Below are 14,755 nucleotides of genomic sequence, written 5' to 3'. Positions count from 1 at the left end.
GGGCTCTAGGATTGAAATGAGAGTGGATGCACTGGCAGAACTGAGTGAAGGAAGTACGCCTAGTAGCTGTTCAGTTGTCCGAGTCTAGTGATTGTTATTGTTCCTATTACTTCCATAAGCACTAAAACTCAGTAGCAACAACTTAAACAACATGAAAGTAAAGTGCCTGACAGCTCTGATGATGGATGTTGTTGGCAGATTTTTACCCAAAAAGACGCATGGATTATCTCTGTTTCTAGTGATTGGCACAGCTGGATGTTGCCGCTTTTACTGAACTAATTCGACTTTCCCATATGCAACAATTCCTTCCCTACAAGGGGTGCAACTTTAGGAAATGTGGACTCAGCATGGCACTGGTAGCTCTGCTAAAGAGAGCAGTAAAGCCATCTTCAATTCCACCCTTGCTACTTAGAGCACGGATTGTTTATTCGAAACATTGCAGCATACTTAAATATCTTTGGAGGGTAAATTTTTAAAGTGAGCAGAGATGGGGCCACAACACAGACTTTCTAAAAATGAACAATGCAATTTGGCAATAAGAAACTAATTAGTTCCATGAGTCTGACATTTCCTTCCTTTCTTCCTCTCATCCGCTTGCTTTTTTCTTGCTTATGTTGTTCTAGGCTCATCAGTGACTCAGTTGCTTGCCCGGGACCTAGACAACGACCGTCTTGTGTTTGGCGTGGTCGGGGAGGAGGCCAGCAGGTTCTTTGCAGTGGAAAGTGTGACTGGAGTTGTATGGCTCAGGCAGCCCTTGGACAGAGAGGTAATGTCATTTGCTGCTAGAAGACAAGCTGTTACACCTTGATGTGTTTTTTGTCAGAAATATTCCCTATGGAAGGCATCTGATAACTGGAGGGCAGGGGCAAATGGAGAGGATCTTGACCAAACATCAGAATGGAAATTATTGCTCATCTTTCTGTCTGCCTCTGGTATGGGGTGATCAGGAGCCTTCTCAAAGCCCTACCTGTGAGGAGTGAGCTCTCCCTGTGTGGTAACTTTATGAGGTTTAGGTATTCATTTAAAAAAACAAAAAACATTCAATTGAAACTTTCCAGAGACAGCCGACACTGGATTTTCAATTAAATGAATTTTCATCACATACAATTTTCTGTTGGAAAAACTTCCAATGCGCAGTTTTTCTCCAGCCCTAAATGAGCCTTTCCATAGCAAGGTAGGCACACATCCCCTTCTGGTACTCTGAACCCTTGATCAAGACCTCACGGTAGTGCTAGGAGCTATGTTGATACCCAGTTCTGCAAATGTGTGTCTGGACTGGGTTGTGGTTTATATACCAGCATGAGCCAATCAGTGGGCAGTGGGGGCCCACCACTCAGGCCCTGCATTCTGGTACTTTCTGCATGCCTAGCTTCACAGGGTTCTCCAGAAGAAACACGGCCTAAGCTTCCAATGGCAATGCAGAAGTGTCAGCAGCTCAGAACCCACATGGTCCCAGGTTTTAGTCCCGCAAGTTCTTACATCTACCCCTTCAAGTCCCCCTTTGGAGTGGTACTGGTCCAGGCTTGTCCAGATTAATCCTGTGGAATTTCTCCAGCAGGTCAAGGGCATGGACATGGGAAGCAGGCTCCCAAGTGTGCTCCTTGGGGCCATAGCCACCGGATAGTGCAGGTGGCCATGCATCCACTGGGAATCAAAGACTGCATGTACTTTGTACTCTTTATTACTCTGGATTTCAACTGGTGGAGGCAGTGTGTGGTTTGATTAAAGAAGGGCTTCAGAAAGGAAACAGAAAAAATTGGATGTATTTTGAGAGACTGGGGAAGCTACAGTTTAAAGGTAACTGAGTTGATCTGTATCAGGGGGTAGCCGTGTTAGTCTGTATCCAAAAAAACAACAAAGAGTCTGGTGGCACCTTAAAGACTAACAGATTTATTTGGGCATGTTTGTAGTTATAATAAACAGGTCTGATTATGAACAGGAGGCTGCCAGGCAACTTTCCAACACCACATTCTACAGGCCACTCTCCTCTGATCCCACTGAGGAATACCAAAAGAAACTACACCATCTGCTCAAGAAACCTCCAGCTACAGCACAGGAACAAATCTACATGGACATACCTCTAGAGCCCCGACTAGGGGTATTCTATCTGCTGCCCAAGATCCATAACCCTGGAAACCCTGGAGGCCCCATCACCTCAGGCATTGGTACTCTTACAGCAGGATTATCTGGCTATTTGGACTCTCTCCTCAGACCCTATGCTATCAGCACTCCCAGCTATCTTCAAGACACCACCGACTTCCTGAGGAAACTACAATGCATTGGTGATCTTCTTGAAAACACCATCCTGGCCACCATGGATGTAGAAGCCCTTTACACCAATATTCTACATGAGGATGTACTACAAGCTGGCTGGAACAGTATCCCTGATGAGGCCACATCATGCCTGTTGGCTGAGCTTGGTGACTTTGTCCTCACCCACAACCATTTCAGATTTGGGGACAACTTATACCTTCAATTCAGTGGCACTGCTATGGGTACCCGTATGGCCCCACAGTATGCCAACATTTTTATGGCTGACTTAAAACAACACTTCCTCAGCTTTTGTCTCTTAACGCCCCTATTCTACTTGTGCTACATTGATGACATCTTCATCATATGGACCCACGGAAAGGAGGCCCTTGAAGAATTCCACCTGGGTTTCAACAATTTCCACCCCACCATCAACCTCAACCTGGACCAGTCCACACAAGAGAGCGACTTCCTGGACGCTACAGAGCAAAGTGATGGTCACACAAACACCACCCTATATAGGAAACCTACTGACCTCTATACTTACCTGCATGCCTCCAGCTTCCATCCAGGACACATCACATGATCCATTGTCTACAGCCAAGCCCTAAGATACAACTGAATTTGCTCCAATCCCTCAGACAGAGACAAACACCTACAAGATCTTTATCAAGCATTCTTAAAACTACAATACCCACCTGGGGAGGTGAGGAAACAGATTGATAGAGCGAGATCGGTACCCAGAAATCATCTACTCCAGGACAGGCACAACAAGGAAAATAACAGAACACCACCAGCCATCACGTACAGCCCCCAACTAAAACCTCTCCAGCGCATTATCAACGATCTACAACCTGTCCTGGAAAATGGATCCCGCACTTTCACAGACCTTGGGAGGCAGGCCAGTCCTGGCTTACAGGCAACCCCCCAACCTGAAGCAAATACTCACCAGCAACTACACACCACACCACAGAAACATCAACCCCAGGAACCAATCCCTGTTGCAAACCTTGTTGCCTACTCTGTCCTCATATCTACTCTAGTGACACCATCAGAGGACCCAACCACATCAGCCAAACCATCAAGCGCTCATTCACCTGCACATCTACTGATGTTATATATGCCATCATGTGCCAGCAATGCCCCTCTGCCATGTACATTGGCCAAACCAGACAGTCCCTATGTAAAAGAATAAATGGACACAAATAGGACATCAAGAATGGTAACGTACAAAAGCCAGTAGGTGAACACTTCAATCTCCTTGGACATTCTATAACAGATTTAAAAGTAACTATTCTTGAACAAAAAAACTTCAGAAACAGACTTCAAAGAGAAACAGCAGAACTAAAAGTCATTTGCAAATTTAACACCATTAATTTGTGCTTGAATAGGGACTGGGAGTGGCTGGCTCATTACAAAAGCAGCTTTGCCTCTCCTGGAATCGACACCTCCTCATCTATTACTGGGAGTGGACTACATCCACCCTGATCGAATGGGCCCTGTCAACACTGGTTCTCCACTTGTGAGGTACTCCCTTCTCTTCATGTGTCATTATATAATGCCTGCATCTGTAACTTTCACTACATGCATCTGAAGAAGTGAGGTTTTTTTACCCACAAATGCTTTTGCCGAAATAAATCTGTTAGTCTTTAAGGTGCCACCAGACTCTTTGTTGTTTTTTAATTGATCTGCTGGCATATCAGGAAAGATTCCAGGAACTGGTGGACCAATTTCCAGAAGGGTCAACTGGTGTGAAGCTGCTTGGTGGGGAGCCACACCTTCTGGCCTAATGCAAATGTTGGAGCTTCTTGTCACTGATGGTCCGCATGCCTCTTGCAAGCCGCCTTTGCCTCTTCTAGATGGTTCCTAAGCTGCTCCTGAATGACGTGGATCTTTTGGACCCATTGGTGGCCACTGGATTCAGGGAGGCTGCTGGTAGTGCCTGGTGAAAACGGGGGTGGAACCTGTAATTGACCATCAAGGGGCTCCGACCTGTAGAGGCATGGTCAGTGTTATATGAAAACTCTGCATACGGCAGTAGTCTCAAGGTGCTGAGGGATTTGGTCCAGGGGATCTTGGTATTTGCACAGGAGTCTATTATAAGCTTGGACTTTGGTCTGCATGTGAGGCCATTGTTAAAAACAGGCAACCATGAGGGAAATATTAAGGTAGCCAAAGTGACCTGCCAATGAAGCATCATGGCACAGCCATAGCACCTCCAGTTAGGGATGTCCTGGGGGGGACATATATGCACTTGTTGAAATATGTTCTCCTATCCCACACGGAACAATGCATCTTAGCCCCTAATGGCATTGACTGTGTTCCTTGAGCAAGCAGGGTCTTCTTTTGAGGCAGACCAGATGAGGGAGAGTACGTCTTGCTGAATTGTGACTTTGACAAAATTACTCTGTTTGAGGAGGTAGGGAGGTTGAGAACTAGGTTCCTTGTTTTCCAAATAGTCATAGTCAGCGATCACTTGAGGTTGAGGATGATCTTTCACAGGTTTTTGTTTTCATGGGTCCTTTGGTGACTGAGGAGTCCAGTTCTTGAGCCACAGGTTCATTGGCAGACATTGCAGGTGGTGTTGGAAAACAGGGTTGGGCCACGATTGTTGTGTGACAGTTGTCTTTCCTGCCATTTTTTCTGCGACCAGGGCAAGGCGATTTTCCTCAAAAGTGGATGTTCCCTCTCTGACAAGTCTTCACCAGTTATTCCTATCCTGGTCTGCTGTCTCCCAGTGTGTTGTCTCAATGCCACATCTCTTGATGTTTATCTTGAGGGTGTCTTTAAAGTGTTTCTTTTGGCCTCCCCATTTTCTTTCTCCTTTGGTGAGTTGGGCATACAGCAGTTGTTCTGGTAAGCACACATCAGCCATGCGCACACAGTACCTGCTCCACCTCCACTGGTGCTGTTTAATCAGGTCCTCAACACTGAAGATCTTGGCCTCTGTGAGGAACTGACACTGCCTGATCCCTCTTGCAGAGGAAGTACTTCCAGAGTCCCAGTGTGGCTTCAGACCATCCCGAGGCACAACCGACATGATTTTCATAGCCAGGCAGATCCAGGAAAAATGTCAAGAACAACACCGGGAGCCATATATGGCCTTTATTGATCTGACCAAAACCTTCGATTCTGTCAACCATGAGGCTCTGGGGAAAATCATGTCAAAGTTTGGCTGCCCAAGCAAATTTATCACCATTGTAAGACTCCGTCATGACCAGATGACTGCTTCCATCCTGTGCAATGGCTCTACCGCTGAGCCCTTTATCATACAAACTAGTGTAAAACAAGGTTATGTACTGGCACCCACACTTTTCTACATTTTCTTAGCAGCTATGAAAACACTAACCCAAGACCATCTGCCACAGGGCATTGGTGTCCAATACAGGATTGACGGTAACCTCTCCAACCTTTCTTGTCTCCGTGCCAGAACTAAAGTAATATTGGCAACAATAACCGAACTCCAGTTCGCAGATGATTGTGCTGTAGTTGCACACTCAAAGGAGGATCTTCAAACAGCCCTTAATTGCTTCTCTGAAGCTTACAACAGCCTAGGGCTAACTCTGAACATCAGCAAAACAAAAGTTCACCAGCTGGTCTCCGGTCAATCATCAGACCCAGCAAGGAAGATCTACATTGACAAAGAAGAATTGGAAAATGTAGAATACTTTGCCAATCTGGGCAGCCATCTCCCACAGAGCGCAGACATAGATGTTGAGATTCAGCACAGAATTCGCTGTGCCAGCTTTGTCTTTGCAGACTGCCTTGCTGGGTGTTCAACAATCACAACATCAGAACATATACTAGACCTTTTAGTTTATAAACCGGTGGTAATTGCAACTCTCCTCAACGGCTGTGAACTTAGGTGACTTACAGAAAACACCTGAAAAACCTGGAATGCCAGCACCAGCACTTTCTTCGGAAGATCCTCAACATAAAATGGGAGGATCATCACGCTAATGTCAGATTCCAAGTACTATTCCTCCTTTCGTAATAGTGTTAGCTTTCCCATTTCAGTTTCCCAGGCAGTAGGTAGTTGTAAACTTGAACTGAGAGAACAACAAGGCTCATTTTAACTGCCTCTGGTTCAAAGCATGGGCCTTGTGAAGGTACTCAAGATACTTGTGCTTTGTAAAAACCTGTACTGGGTGCTGAACTCCCTCAAAGTGATGACTCCATACTTCAAATACGGTTTTGCTCCTAGTCCAGTATTTCATAGTCCATCTCTGTGGGGGTGTTTTAGAGAGTAGAATGCACAAGAGTACAGAACTGACTGTGGTCCAAATCACTGTGAGAGTGCTGCCCCAAGACCTATGTTGGATGTGTCTGCTTCCACTATAAAAGGCACATTGGGTCAGGGTGTGCCAGATTCAAGGGCTATGGTGAAGGTGGTCTTGAACTGGTCCAAAAGCAAGCTGGGCTTTAGGCAGCCACATGAATTGAATGGCTCTAGGAAGGAGGAAAGTCAGTGGGGCTATTTGTTTAGAGAAGTTGGTGATGAATTGCCTAGAAAAATTCATAAAACCCAGGAAGCACTGAAATCCTTGGAGGGTCCACCTCTGCTGTCCAGTTGTGGATGGCTTTCACCTTCTTCAGTCCATTTGAATACCCTCCGGGGAGATGATGTTGCATAGAAATTCAATGGTGGTCTGGTCGAAGGCGGACTTCTGTAGTTTGACTTACAAATGATGCTTCCATAGTCTCTCCAGGACAGACCAGACCTGATGTCAGTGCTGCTCAAGGTTCCCAGAAAACACCATCAAGGTAGATGATGACATACTGGTCCAGGATGTCCCTGAATATATCACTTAGGAAATGTTGCAGTGTGGGGTATTGATTAATCCAAATGCCATTTCTAAGTATTCAAAGTGCCCATATTGGATATGAAAAGTGGTTTCCCATTCATCCCTAGGTCTTATTCACAGTAGATTGTATATCCCTCAAATATCTAGTTTAGTGAAGATCCTGGTAGTCTTCAGGTGGTCTAACAATTCTGGGATGAGGGGCAGGGAGTACTGGTTTCGAATAGTCGCCTGTGTCAATGGACTATAGACTACACAGAAAGATAGGGACCTATGCTGCTTTTTTTTTTTTTTTTTTGCACAAAGAGGACTGGTATCCCCACTAGAGAGGTGGATCTCTGAATGAAGCCCCTGAAAAGACTTTCCTGGTTATAGGTACATGGTGCCTCTAGCTGTGGTTTAGACATGGTGTATATCCGTCCATAGGGCACCTTATCTCTGGGTTATAGGACTATTGGACAGTCATAGTCCCTGTGTGGGAATAATGAATCCACATTTTTCTTTCCAAACACATCCAGGTAGTTTTGATACTTGGGGAGCCCGAGGTTCTGGTTTGGAGCTGGTCCCTTCTGGTTAGCTCCTGTTGTCCAGGGTTTCACTTCTGTCATCTCTGGAGGGACTGGAAGGGGTTGGGAGTGGGCAACACTGATCTGAGCAAACGTTCAGGAGAAGGCAGTGAGTGACCTGTGTGCAGTGGTCAGTTACCAGGTTGAAGGCAGGAGAAGAGTAGAGGGGTCAGGACTGAGTCCAGTCAGGATACCAAGAAGTCAGGGTCAGGTTCCAAGTTACAGACAGCAGGCAGATAGCAGAGTCGGAGACAAACTAGAGTCAGAAGCTGGACTATAAGGTCCTTAGCAAGGGAAGATCTGGAGCAGAAGTCACTAGTTAGTGCTGCCTCATTACCTACCCTGGATTTCACAATCGTGATCTACTGTAATGTTAATAAACAATTAAATTAACACTAACTGCCAGAGAGCATAGCACTCAGAGGCTCAGAGAAGATTACATGCTCAGCCTGTCCCTTTTTAAGCCTATACTTCTGGTTCAATTTTCACTTCTAAAGAAAATCTGAACCTGCATTTAGGATCTTATTTAAAGAGATACGAGGTATCACTATTCATAGTGACTTCAACTGTGTGTACACGGCTTCTTCTCTCAAGATCAGGGACTTGGATACTAAAATTGGCATAATCTCATACATATGTGACCATTTTACATACTCACAGTCAATGCCTATTTGAGTGCCTAAATGCAAATGAAAGATGTCCTATTTAGGTGCTCGTCTTTGAAAGCTGAGCTTTGCTGGTCCCTTGGCTGCTGCATTTCCCCTGTTTCTGATGAGAGGGAGGATGGGTTCATATGATGAAGTCACTGGACTGGAACTCAAGAAATTTTGGACCTCTTCCTGCTCTGCCACAGGTTTCCTGTGTGACCTTAAACAAAAGACTTAATCTTCCCTGTATCTCAGTTCCCTATCTATAAAACCGAGAAAGTACTTCCCTACCTCACAGAAGCATGTGAGGCTAAAATCCACTAATGCTGGTGAGTTGCTCAGATACCATGACCTCACAACTGCTGGCATCAAACTCCCAAATCTTCCTGTATTCAAAGTGGTCACCATCTTCCATTACTTTCAATAGGCCTGAAACCAAACAGTCTTTAGTCAAGATGGCCACTATTTCCCTGCAGTTTTTCATATGGAAGCAGGGCTGCCCTTAGTGAAGATGACTGTCGTCTTCCATTGTCTTCAATGGAATTGAAGTCAAGATGCCCTCAGGGGAAGATGTCTGCCGTGTTATGAGTTAGGGGCTGATCAGGAGTTATGAGGAGATGAGGGAATGCGAAAAGCAGGAGGGCACTGAGAAGTTGTAAGGGAGAGCCTAGAAAGTTCAGGGAGATGTGGGGTGTGTGAGGGTCTTGAAGAGACAAGCGGAATCAGTGTGCAAGGAGGGAAACTGAGGGCTTGCAAAAGAGGTGGAGACTGGGAGGAGGGGAGGCTGCTTGTGCCAAGGAGTTGGAGTGTTTGTGAGATTAGCCTTGTATCAAATCCCACGTGGGTTGTGGCTGGGGAGAGCCTGTATATGTGTGTGTGTGACTGGATTTGAGGGGAGAGGAGTCTGCATATATGAACTGATCCTGGGGGTGTCAGCAAATGTTTATGTATTGGCTTGATTGTGAAGGCAAGTCGTGTGTGTGTGTGTGTGAGAGAGAGAGAGAGAGATAGATTTTGGAGTCGCAGGCAGGAGTGTGTGTGATTTCCGTAGGCAGGGCAGAAGTGTGTGTGAGAGTTTCTGGTGGGGTAAGCAGGAGAGAGTGTGTAAGAAGATGAAGGTGGGAAGAGAGTACAGAGTCTGGGAGTGGGGAGCATGAGAGAGGAAAAGAGCATTAGAGGGAGGAGAGATTACAAAGTGGGAAGAAGAGAAAACCACATAAAAAAAGCAAGGTAGAGGAGTGCAAAGGAAATGCATCAATTCTTGCACAATGTAGGAAAATGAGATGGAGGGGCAAAAGGACAGAGGGAAACTAATATAAATAGCAGTAGAAAGGGAACGAACAGTGAAAGGGAGAAGAACAAATGAGAGGGAGACAAAGTGAGCTTTAGAAGATTTACTGAACAGAAAGAATTAGATGCAAAATAATGCAATAAATAACTAAGTCTGAAAAGGGATGTGATTGAAATGAGCTGTGGGGACAGAAATTAGGCTGGGGGAAGCCCTGTCTGTCTGTCTGTTTCATCTCTTCCCTGGGTTATCCTTTTCTATGTTCAACAAAATCTGATCTTGGTCCCCATTCCCCAGAGTTTTTTTCCTGTGGCTGCACTTATGGGTGGAGAGGGTAGGAGAAGTAGTGATGAAAAAGCTGATGTGGGAGAGTCTTGCGGCAATGAAAACTGATCCTCTCTCCTGTGTTTTTGGCATTTGGGCTGCTAGACTGGCTACAGGCATTGCCCTGAGGCCTTCTCAGATTGCATTACCTGAGCCTTCATGGAGGGGAATGTATGCTTTGGTAAACCATCCCTGAAACCCCCTCCAAGGTAAACCGCTATCCTGGTGTAAGTGACGTTAAGTTGCAGTTTGAGGAACCAGAGCTTCCTGGCTATCCCTGAGCTTCCTTACTAAGAATAAATCAACCAAGTTAGTAGCACATAGAATCATTCCAAACTTGCTTTCAGATTCTTCCTATGCAACACCCCCAGAACACTTGTCACTCCACTCACACAGCAGTAGTGGTTAGGGGGCAATGAAGCTATAAAAGGAGGATTCGGCGAAGGAAAGGAATTGTTCGATGGCTGGATGGGATTTGGGTTAAATGAAACCGGATGTACCCAGGTAACAGATAGCTCTGTTGTAATATTTTATTGTCACGCTCCACAACCCCACATGATTTCTTTGTCAAGATTTTATGGCCATCAAATTGGACAGTCCCTGGTGGAAAAGAGGTTATTTGGAAGGAAAGTTCCTCCCCACCTTCTTCTTAAGCATCCGATGCCATCCATTGTTTGGAGGCAGGACACTAGAGCTGGCAGACCAATAACCTGATCCAGCATAGAGAAAACATTCTGTATTCCTGTATAGAAGATGTTGATGCACTCACATCCAGGAGCCAGTGGAGTGGGGATGATACATAGGGAGGGAGAAGTGGTATGGAAAACCAAAAGTTTATGGAAAATTGATGAGACTTCATAGGTCCCTTGTCTCTAATCTGTAAACTAGGGCAGAGAAATGGGGACTTTGCTTCTCCTTGACTCTTTAGAGTCCTTCTGGATTAAAGTCAGGATCACAGGGTCAGTTCTGGGTTTTCATTTATTTAGTTTTGTTAGACTAAGCTGTTGAATTAACTGGGATGCTGAGAGGCATGGGGCATTTGACTTCTCTAGCCCTTTCCCCTATGGGGGGCCTCAAACCTTTGTATACTGCAGACCACATCTTGTTAGAGAGCTTGTCTCATGGACACCTCCCCTGGCATTCCCAGTTGCAGAACATCCCGGCAGTTGCAGTGTGTCAGAGTAATATTAGGAAAGCAGTGCTGTGTTTTAGCAGACTTTAGTGAGATAAGTGTGGTGTCCTTTTTGATAAAACTTCCTCATATTGTTTGCATTTACTTTTCTTTTCATCTCCGCCTCATATTTTGCTGGAACCAAAGAGGACAGGCAGCTTTCTGCAGACCACAAGTGGTCCAAGGGCTACAGCTTGGGAACCTCTGTCCTAGAGGAGGTCTGTCTCTCCCTCACTTACTCCTCCTCACTGCCATTGCAAACAGCCTATGTTGCCAGGGTCACAACATATGCTGGAATAATGCTGGAGGGGGTGGGCACAACAAAGGAGGTTAAACAGCAGATTTCTTTGATCTGTATGGCTTTCATGAAGTACCCGTCTCTAGTTACAGTACTTGGCTTCCAGTTGGCAAGCTGGCTGCTTCAATACCTGCCACCTATTGACAGAGGGGAAGAGCTGCCCCATGTCGTTAATATTTCTGAGCAATTGCACTCATATACAATGTATATAAGTGGGCTTCTGACCCCGCCCTGTTCTCTTCAAGGCCACAACAGTATTTTGCATGTAATAATACTTGGCTAAAGTTCAAAGCCTGCCATCCACTGATAAATGCTACAGTACCTCTAATTATATGTTTTTGTTCTCTTTTCATTTCAGACTAAGTCAGAATTCACAGTTGAATTTTCTGTCAGTGACAGCCAAGGGGTAAGTGTGACTTTTTTTCATTTCATGATCTGAGACCAGAGAAGCATGGAGTGGGACTGGGAGAACACTGGCTGTTGAGGAGTTCACAGCCATTGCAATCTCAGCCTCTCCCTGAAAGGGGCATTAGAGAGTGAACAGGAGAGCACTGTAGGCCATGATATAGAAATACAGATGCAAGTTGTTTTACCGTTACATAAAAGCTGTGGAGCTGCAGGGAGTAATGGAGAAGCACTGGCTCAGGAGATCTTGCAGTTACAGTGCTACCATGTCCTAGAAGGGGAGCTACAAGGAGTGGAGTGGCTGCACTTCATACTGGGGAATGGAGAAGTACTTTAGTCCCAGCATCTACCAGCAGGGGGCATCATAAGTCCCATTGGACCTTGGCTGTTGGGGATCTAAAGAGAATGATGTACAGGAGCTGTGGCTCTAGGGGAGTGACAGCTGCTGAAGTTTTAGTCTCTTCGTGCCTGGATCTTCAATTTTACATCTGTCCCTTCTGTGAAATCCTTTGAGAATGAAGAAAATACCCAGTAGCCTAATGCCAGCTGTATGTTTTTATCCTTCTGGCCACAGGTGATCAAGGGGACAGTGAATATCCAAGTGGGAGATGTGAATGACAATGCTCCAAGGTTTCACAATCAGCCCTACAGTGTTCGCATTGCAGAGGTAGGAGCCTGGATTTCCTCTGGAGAGACCTTTTCCCTGGACACTACTTCTTCTCATGGGCAGAGCTTGCCCATTGGTTTCAGTTAATTGTAAAAGGAGCATAGCTCTCTGTCCAGCTGTGTGATGATAGTGATGGCCCCCTGAGGTGTTTGGTCTCTTCCACCTGTCCTGTTGTTGGGGTTCTGTGAAGGATGAAATCCCTGAAAGTCTAGGCCATTTGTTTCCAATGGGTAGTAGCAGAGTAATAACGCTCCAGAGGCAGAGTATATCTGTTGGGAAAAGGCAGGTGGAGGAGTGAGGTGTGAGCTCAAAGAAATGTAACACACACTCCGTGTGGGGTTTTAACTCAGGAGCAAGCTTTGGAAAAGAGTGAAGATTGAAAGCAGCCCCAAATAGGAATCTGGTTTTTGCTTCTGCTTTCTTTTGGGGACAAAGGAAGAGGGGTCTCCATGGAGGTAATTTTGTGTAGAAGTAAATATTCCCTCAAGCCTTTTTAGATTAGTGACAAACTCTGGGAAAGCTCTGCCTCAATGGCTTTGCTCTCTCAGCTATTTAGTCTCCTTGTAGACCTCTCTGTAGTGATGAGATTCTTCTCCCCAGGAGAAGACCGTCACGCTACTTCCAGGGTGGCTTGGCCATGCTGGCTGCCAGGAAGAAGATAGCTCCTATATCGTCGCTAGCCTTGTATAAAGTTGTGTAAAATCAGTCAAGGAGAATGATCAAGGAGCTTCTCACTCAGGAGATTTTGGGCTGATTTCAGGATTGTTGGGTACAGTCTAGCAGCCAGTATTTAGTGAGGGAGAGGATGGAGACCAACAGGCTGCACCATGGCTGGTACTAGTCTTAGTCAAATGATTAATAGTTTTGAAATGGAGAAATGAACTGATGGAGCCTTCTCCCTGTCTGATGCTGGGCCCTGCTATTCCCAGACTAGGGGAGCCCTCTCCCTGTCTGACCCCAGGCAGACCCTTGTTATTCCTGGAGCATGCGTCTGTGTACAGATAAAGGAGTGCATCAGTGTATGTGAAACTGAGCAGTCTTTGGTAATTGAGAAATACAAATTATTGGATTACAAATGTTTGGTTAATATGCTGGCTACAGGCTCCCTGCTGTGCTGGAGCTTGGATCTTTCACTTTCCCTCTCCTGTGTAGGTGAGTTTCCTTCATTAGGCTGCTTGTGATAAATTGGCCTGAAGTTTGTCTCCCATTTGCTTTGTCTGCTTCTATGTGAAAAAAATAATCTGAAACACCCCTTTGAGAATGACAGTGTGTCAGAGGCATTTCTTTTCCTTTTTAGAGTGTAAACTTTAAAAAAAAAAAAAAAAAAAAAAAAAAGTCAGCAATACTTGTATTACCCATTTCCTGCTCCCTTTGTATGCCCAGACCTCTTGAAATGAATGAGGAGTGACTGGATCTCCATCCTACAGATCCTTTGTACGGTGATATGTCTGAAGGGGAGGGTATTTTAGTTGGTCTGCAAAGTGAGTGAGCAATCCATGTTAGAACTGCATGGCCTGTCTCCACAAGGCCACTCTAGGATATGAGAGAGGAGGAAATTGGCTTTTAGGTGACTTCATCTAAATCCTTCAACACATAGACCCTTGTTTTCTATTGCTCTCCTCCTTTCAAACTCTTTTCCTATCTACAGAAGCAATGTACTCCTCCTTGGAACACAGGTAAGACTAGAAGAGAATGTTCTCTCCTTCTTTCCCATCCCAACATCACCCCATAAAAACCTGTTAAAATATTTTATGGTGTGTGTTAGAGAGAGGGCTCCCTCCTGGTCATGAAGAAATGAATGGAAACTGCATTTCTGTACCTGTCTGGAATTGACGCTAGATTAAGCTCCCATATTTATATAGCTGGAGCAGCCATGCCATTTATCCTCTCACTTGTCACCTCCATCTTGAGAACTAAGATCAGAAATTCAGATATATGGAAGGCTGGAGTTTCAACTTACTGGCATCGAGTATGGGGAGGAAGGAGGGCCAAGGTTCAGGAATGGATGTGAAAGTTAAACTTGGTTGGGAAAAAGGCATCGTGGCAGCAATGCTGGAAGAGAGAAAAAAAAATCTGTCACACTCCTTTCTCTGCTGGCCTCTTCTGGATAAGAGTCACTTGCTTTGCAGTGAGGGGTCTTTCAGCCCATCGTGCTGGATTTGGCTGTAGTTAGCATCGTGTTACCAATAATGGACCAACATTGAAACTTAGTTCTCAGAGCTCATGCTTTTTTGGAAATTGGCCTAATATAATTGTCTGTTCATGTGCCAATTTGTAATCTCTGTCCATGATCTTTAAGCAAGGACATTGATCAGAGGTAATGAGCCACATACTCAT

The 14,755-nt window shown here is 45.3% G+C and overlaps 1 protein-coding gene across 1 annotated transcript in view; it reads left to right on the top strand.

Moving 5' to 3' along the window:
- CDH23 (cadherin related 23) overlaps nt 1-14,755 on the top strand; it is a 508,967-nt gene that overhangs the window by 87,846 nt on the left and 406,366 nt on the right. The window contains exons 3-5 of the mRNA XM_075072614.1: nt 624-766; nt 11,705-11,752; nt 12,326-12,418. Of these exons, the coding sequence (XP_074928715.1) occupies nt 624-766; nt 11,705-11,752; nt 12,326-12,418 (284 nt within the window). The remainder of the gene's footprint in view (nt 1-623; nt 767-11,704; nt 11,753-12,325; nt 12,419-14,755) is intronic.

This window comes from Chelonoidis abingdonii, chromosome 15, assembly GCF_003597395.2.
Source record: "Chelonoidis abingdonii isolate Lonesome George chromosome 15, CheloAbing_2.0, whole genome shotgun sequence".
NCBI classification, from domain to species: domain Eukaryota; kingdom Metazoa; phylum Chordata; order Testudines; family Testudinidae; genus Chelonoidis; species Chelonoidis abingdonii.
The sequence above is the reverse complement of the archived record's forward strand: the minus strand, read 5'-3'. Positions and strand labels throughout refer to the sequence as shown.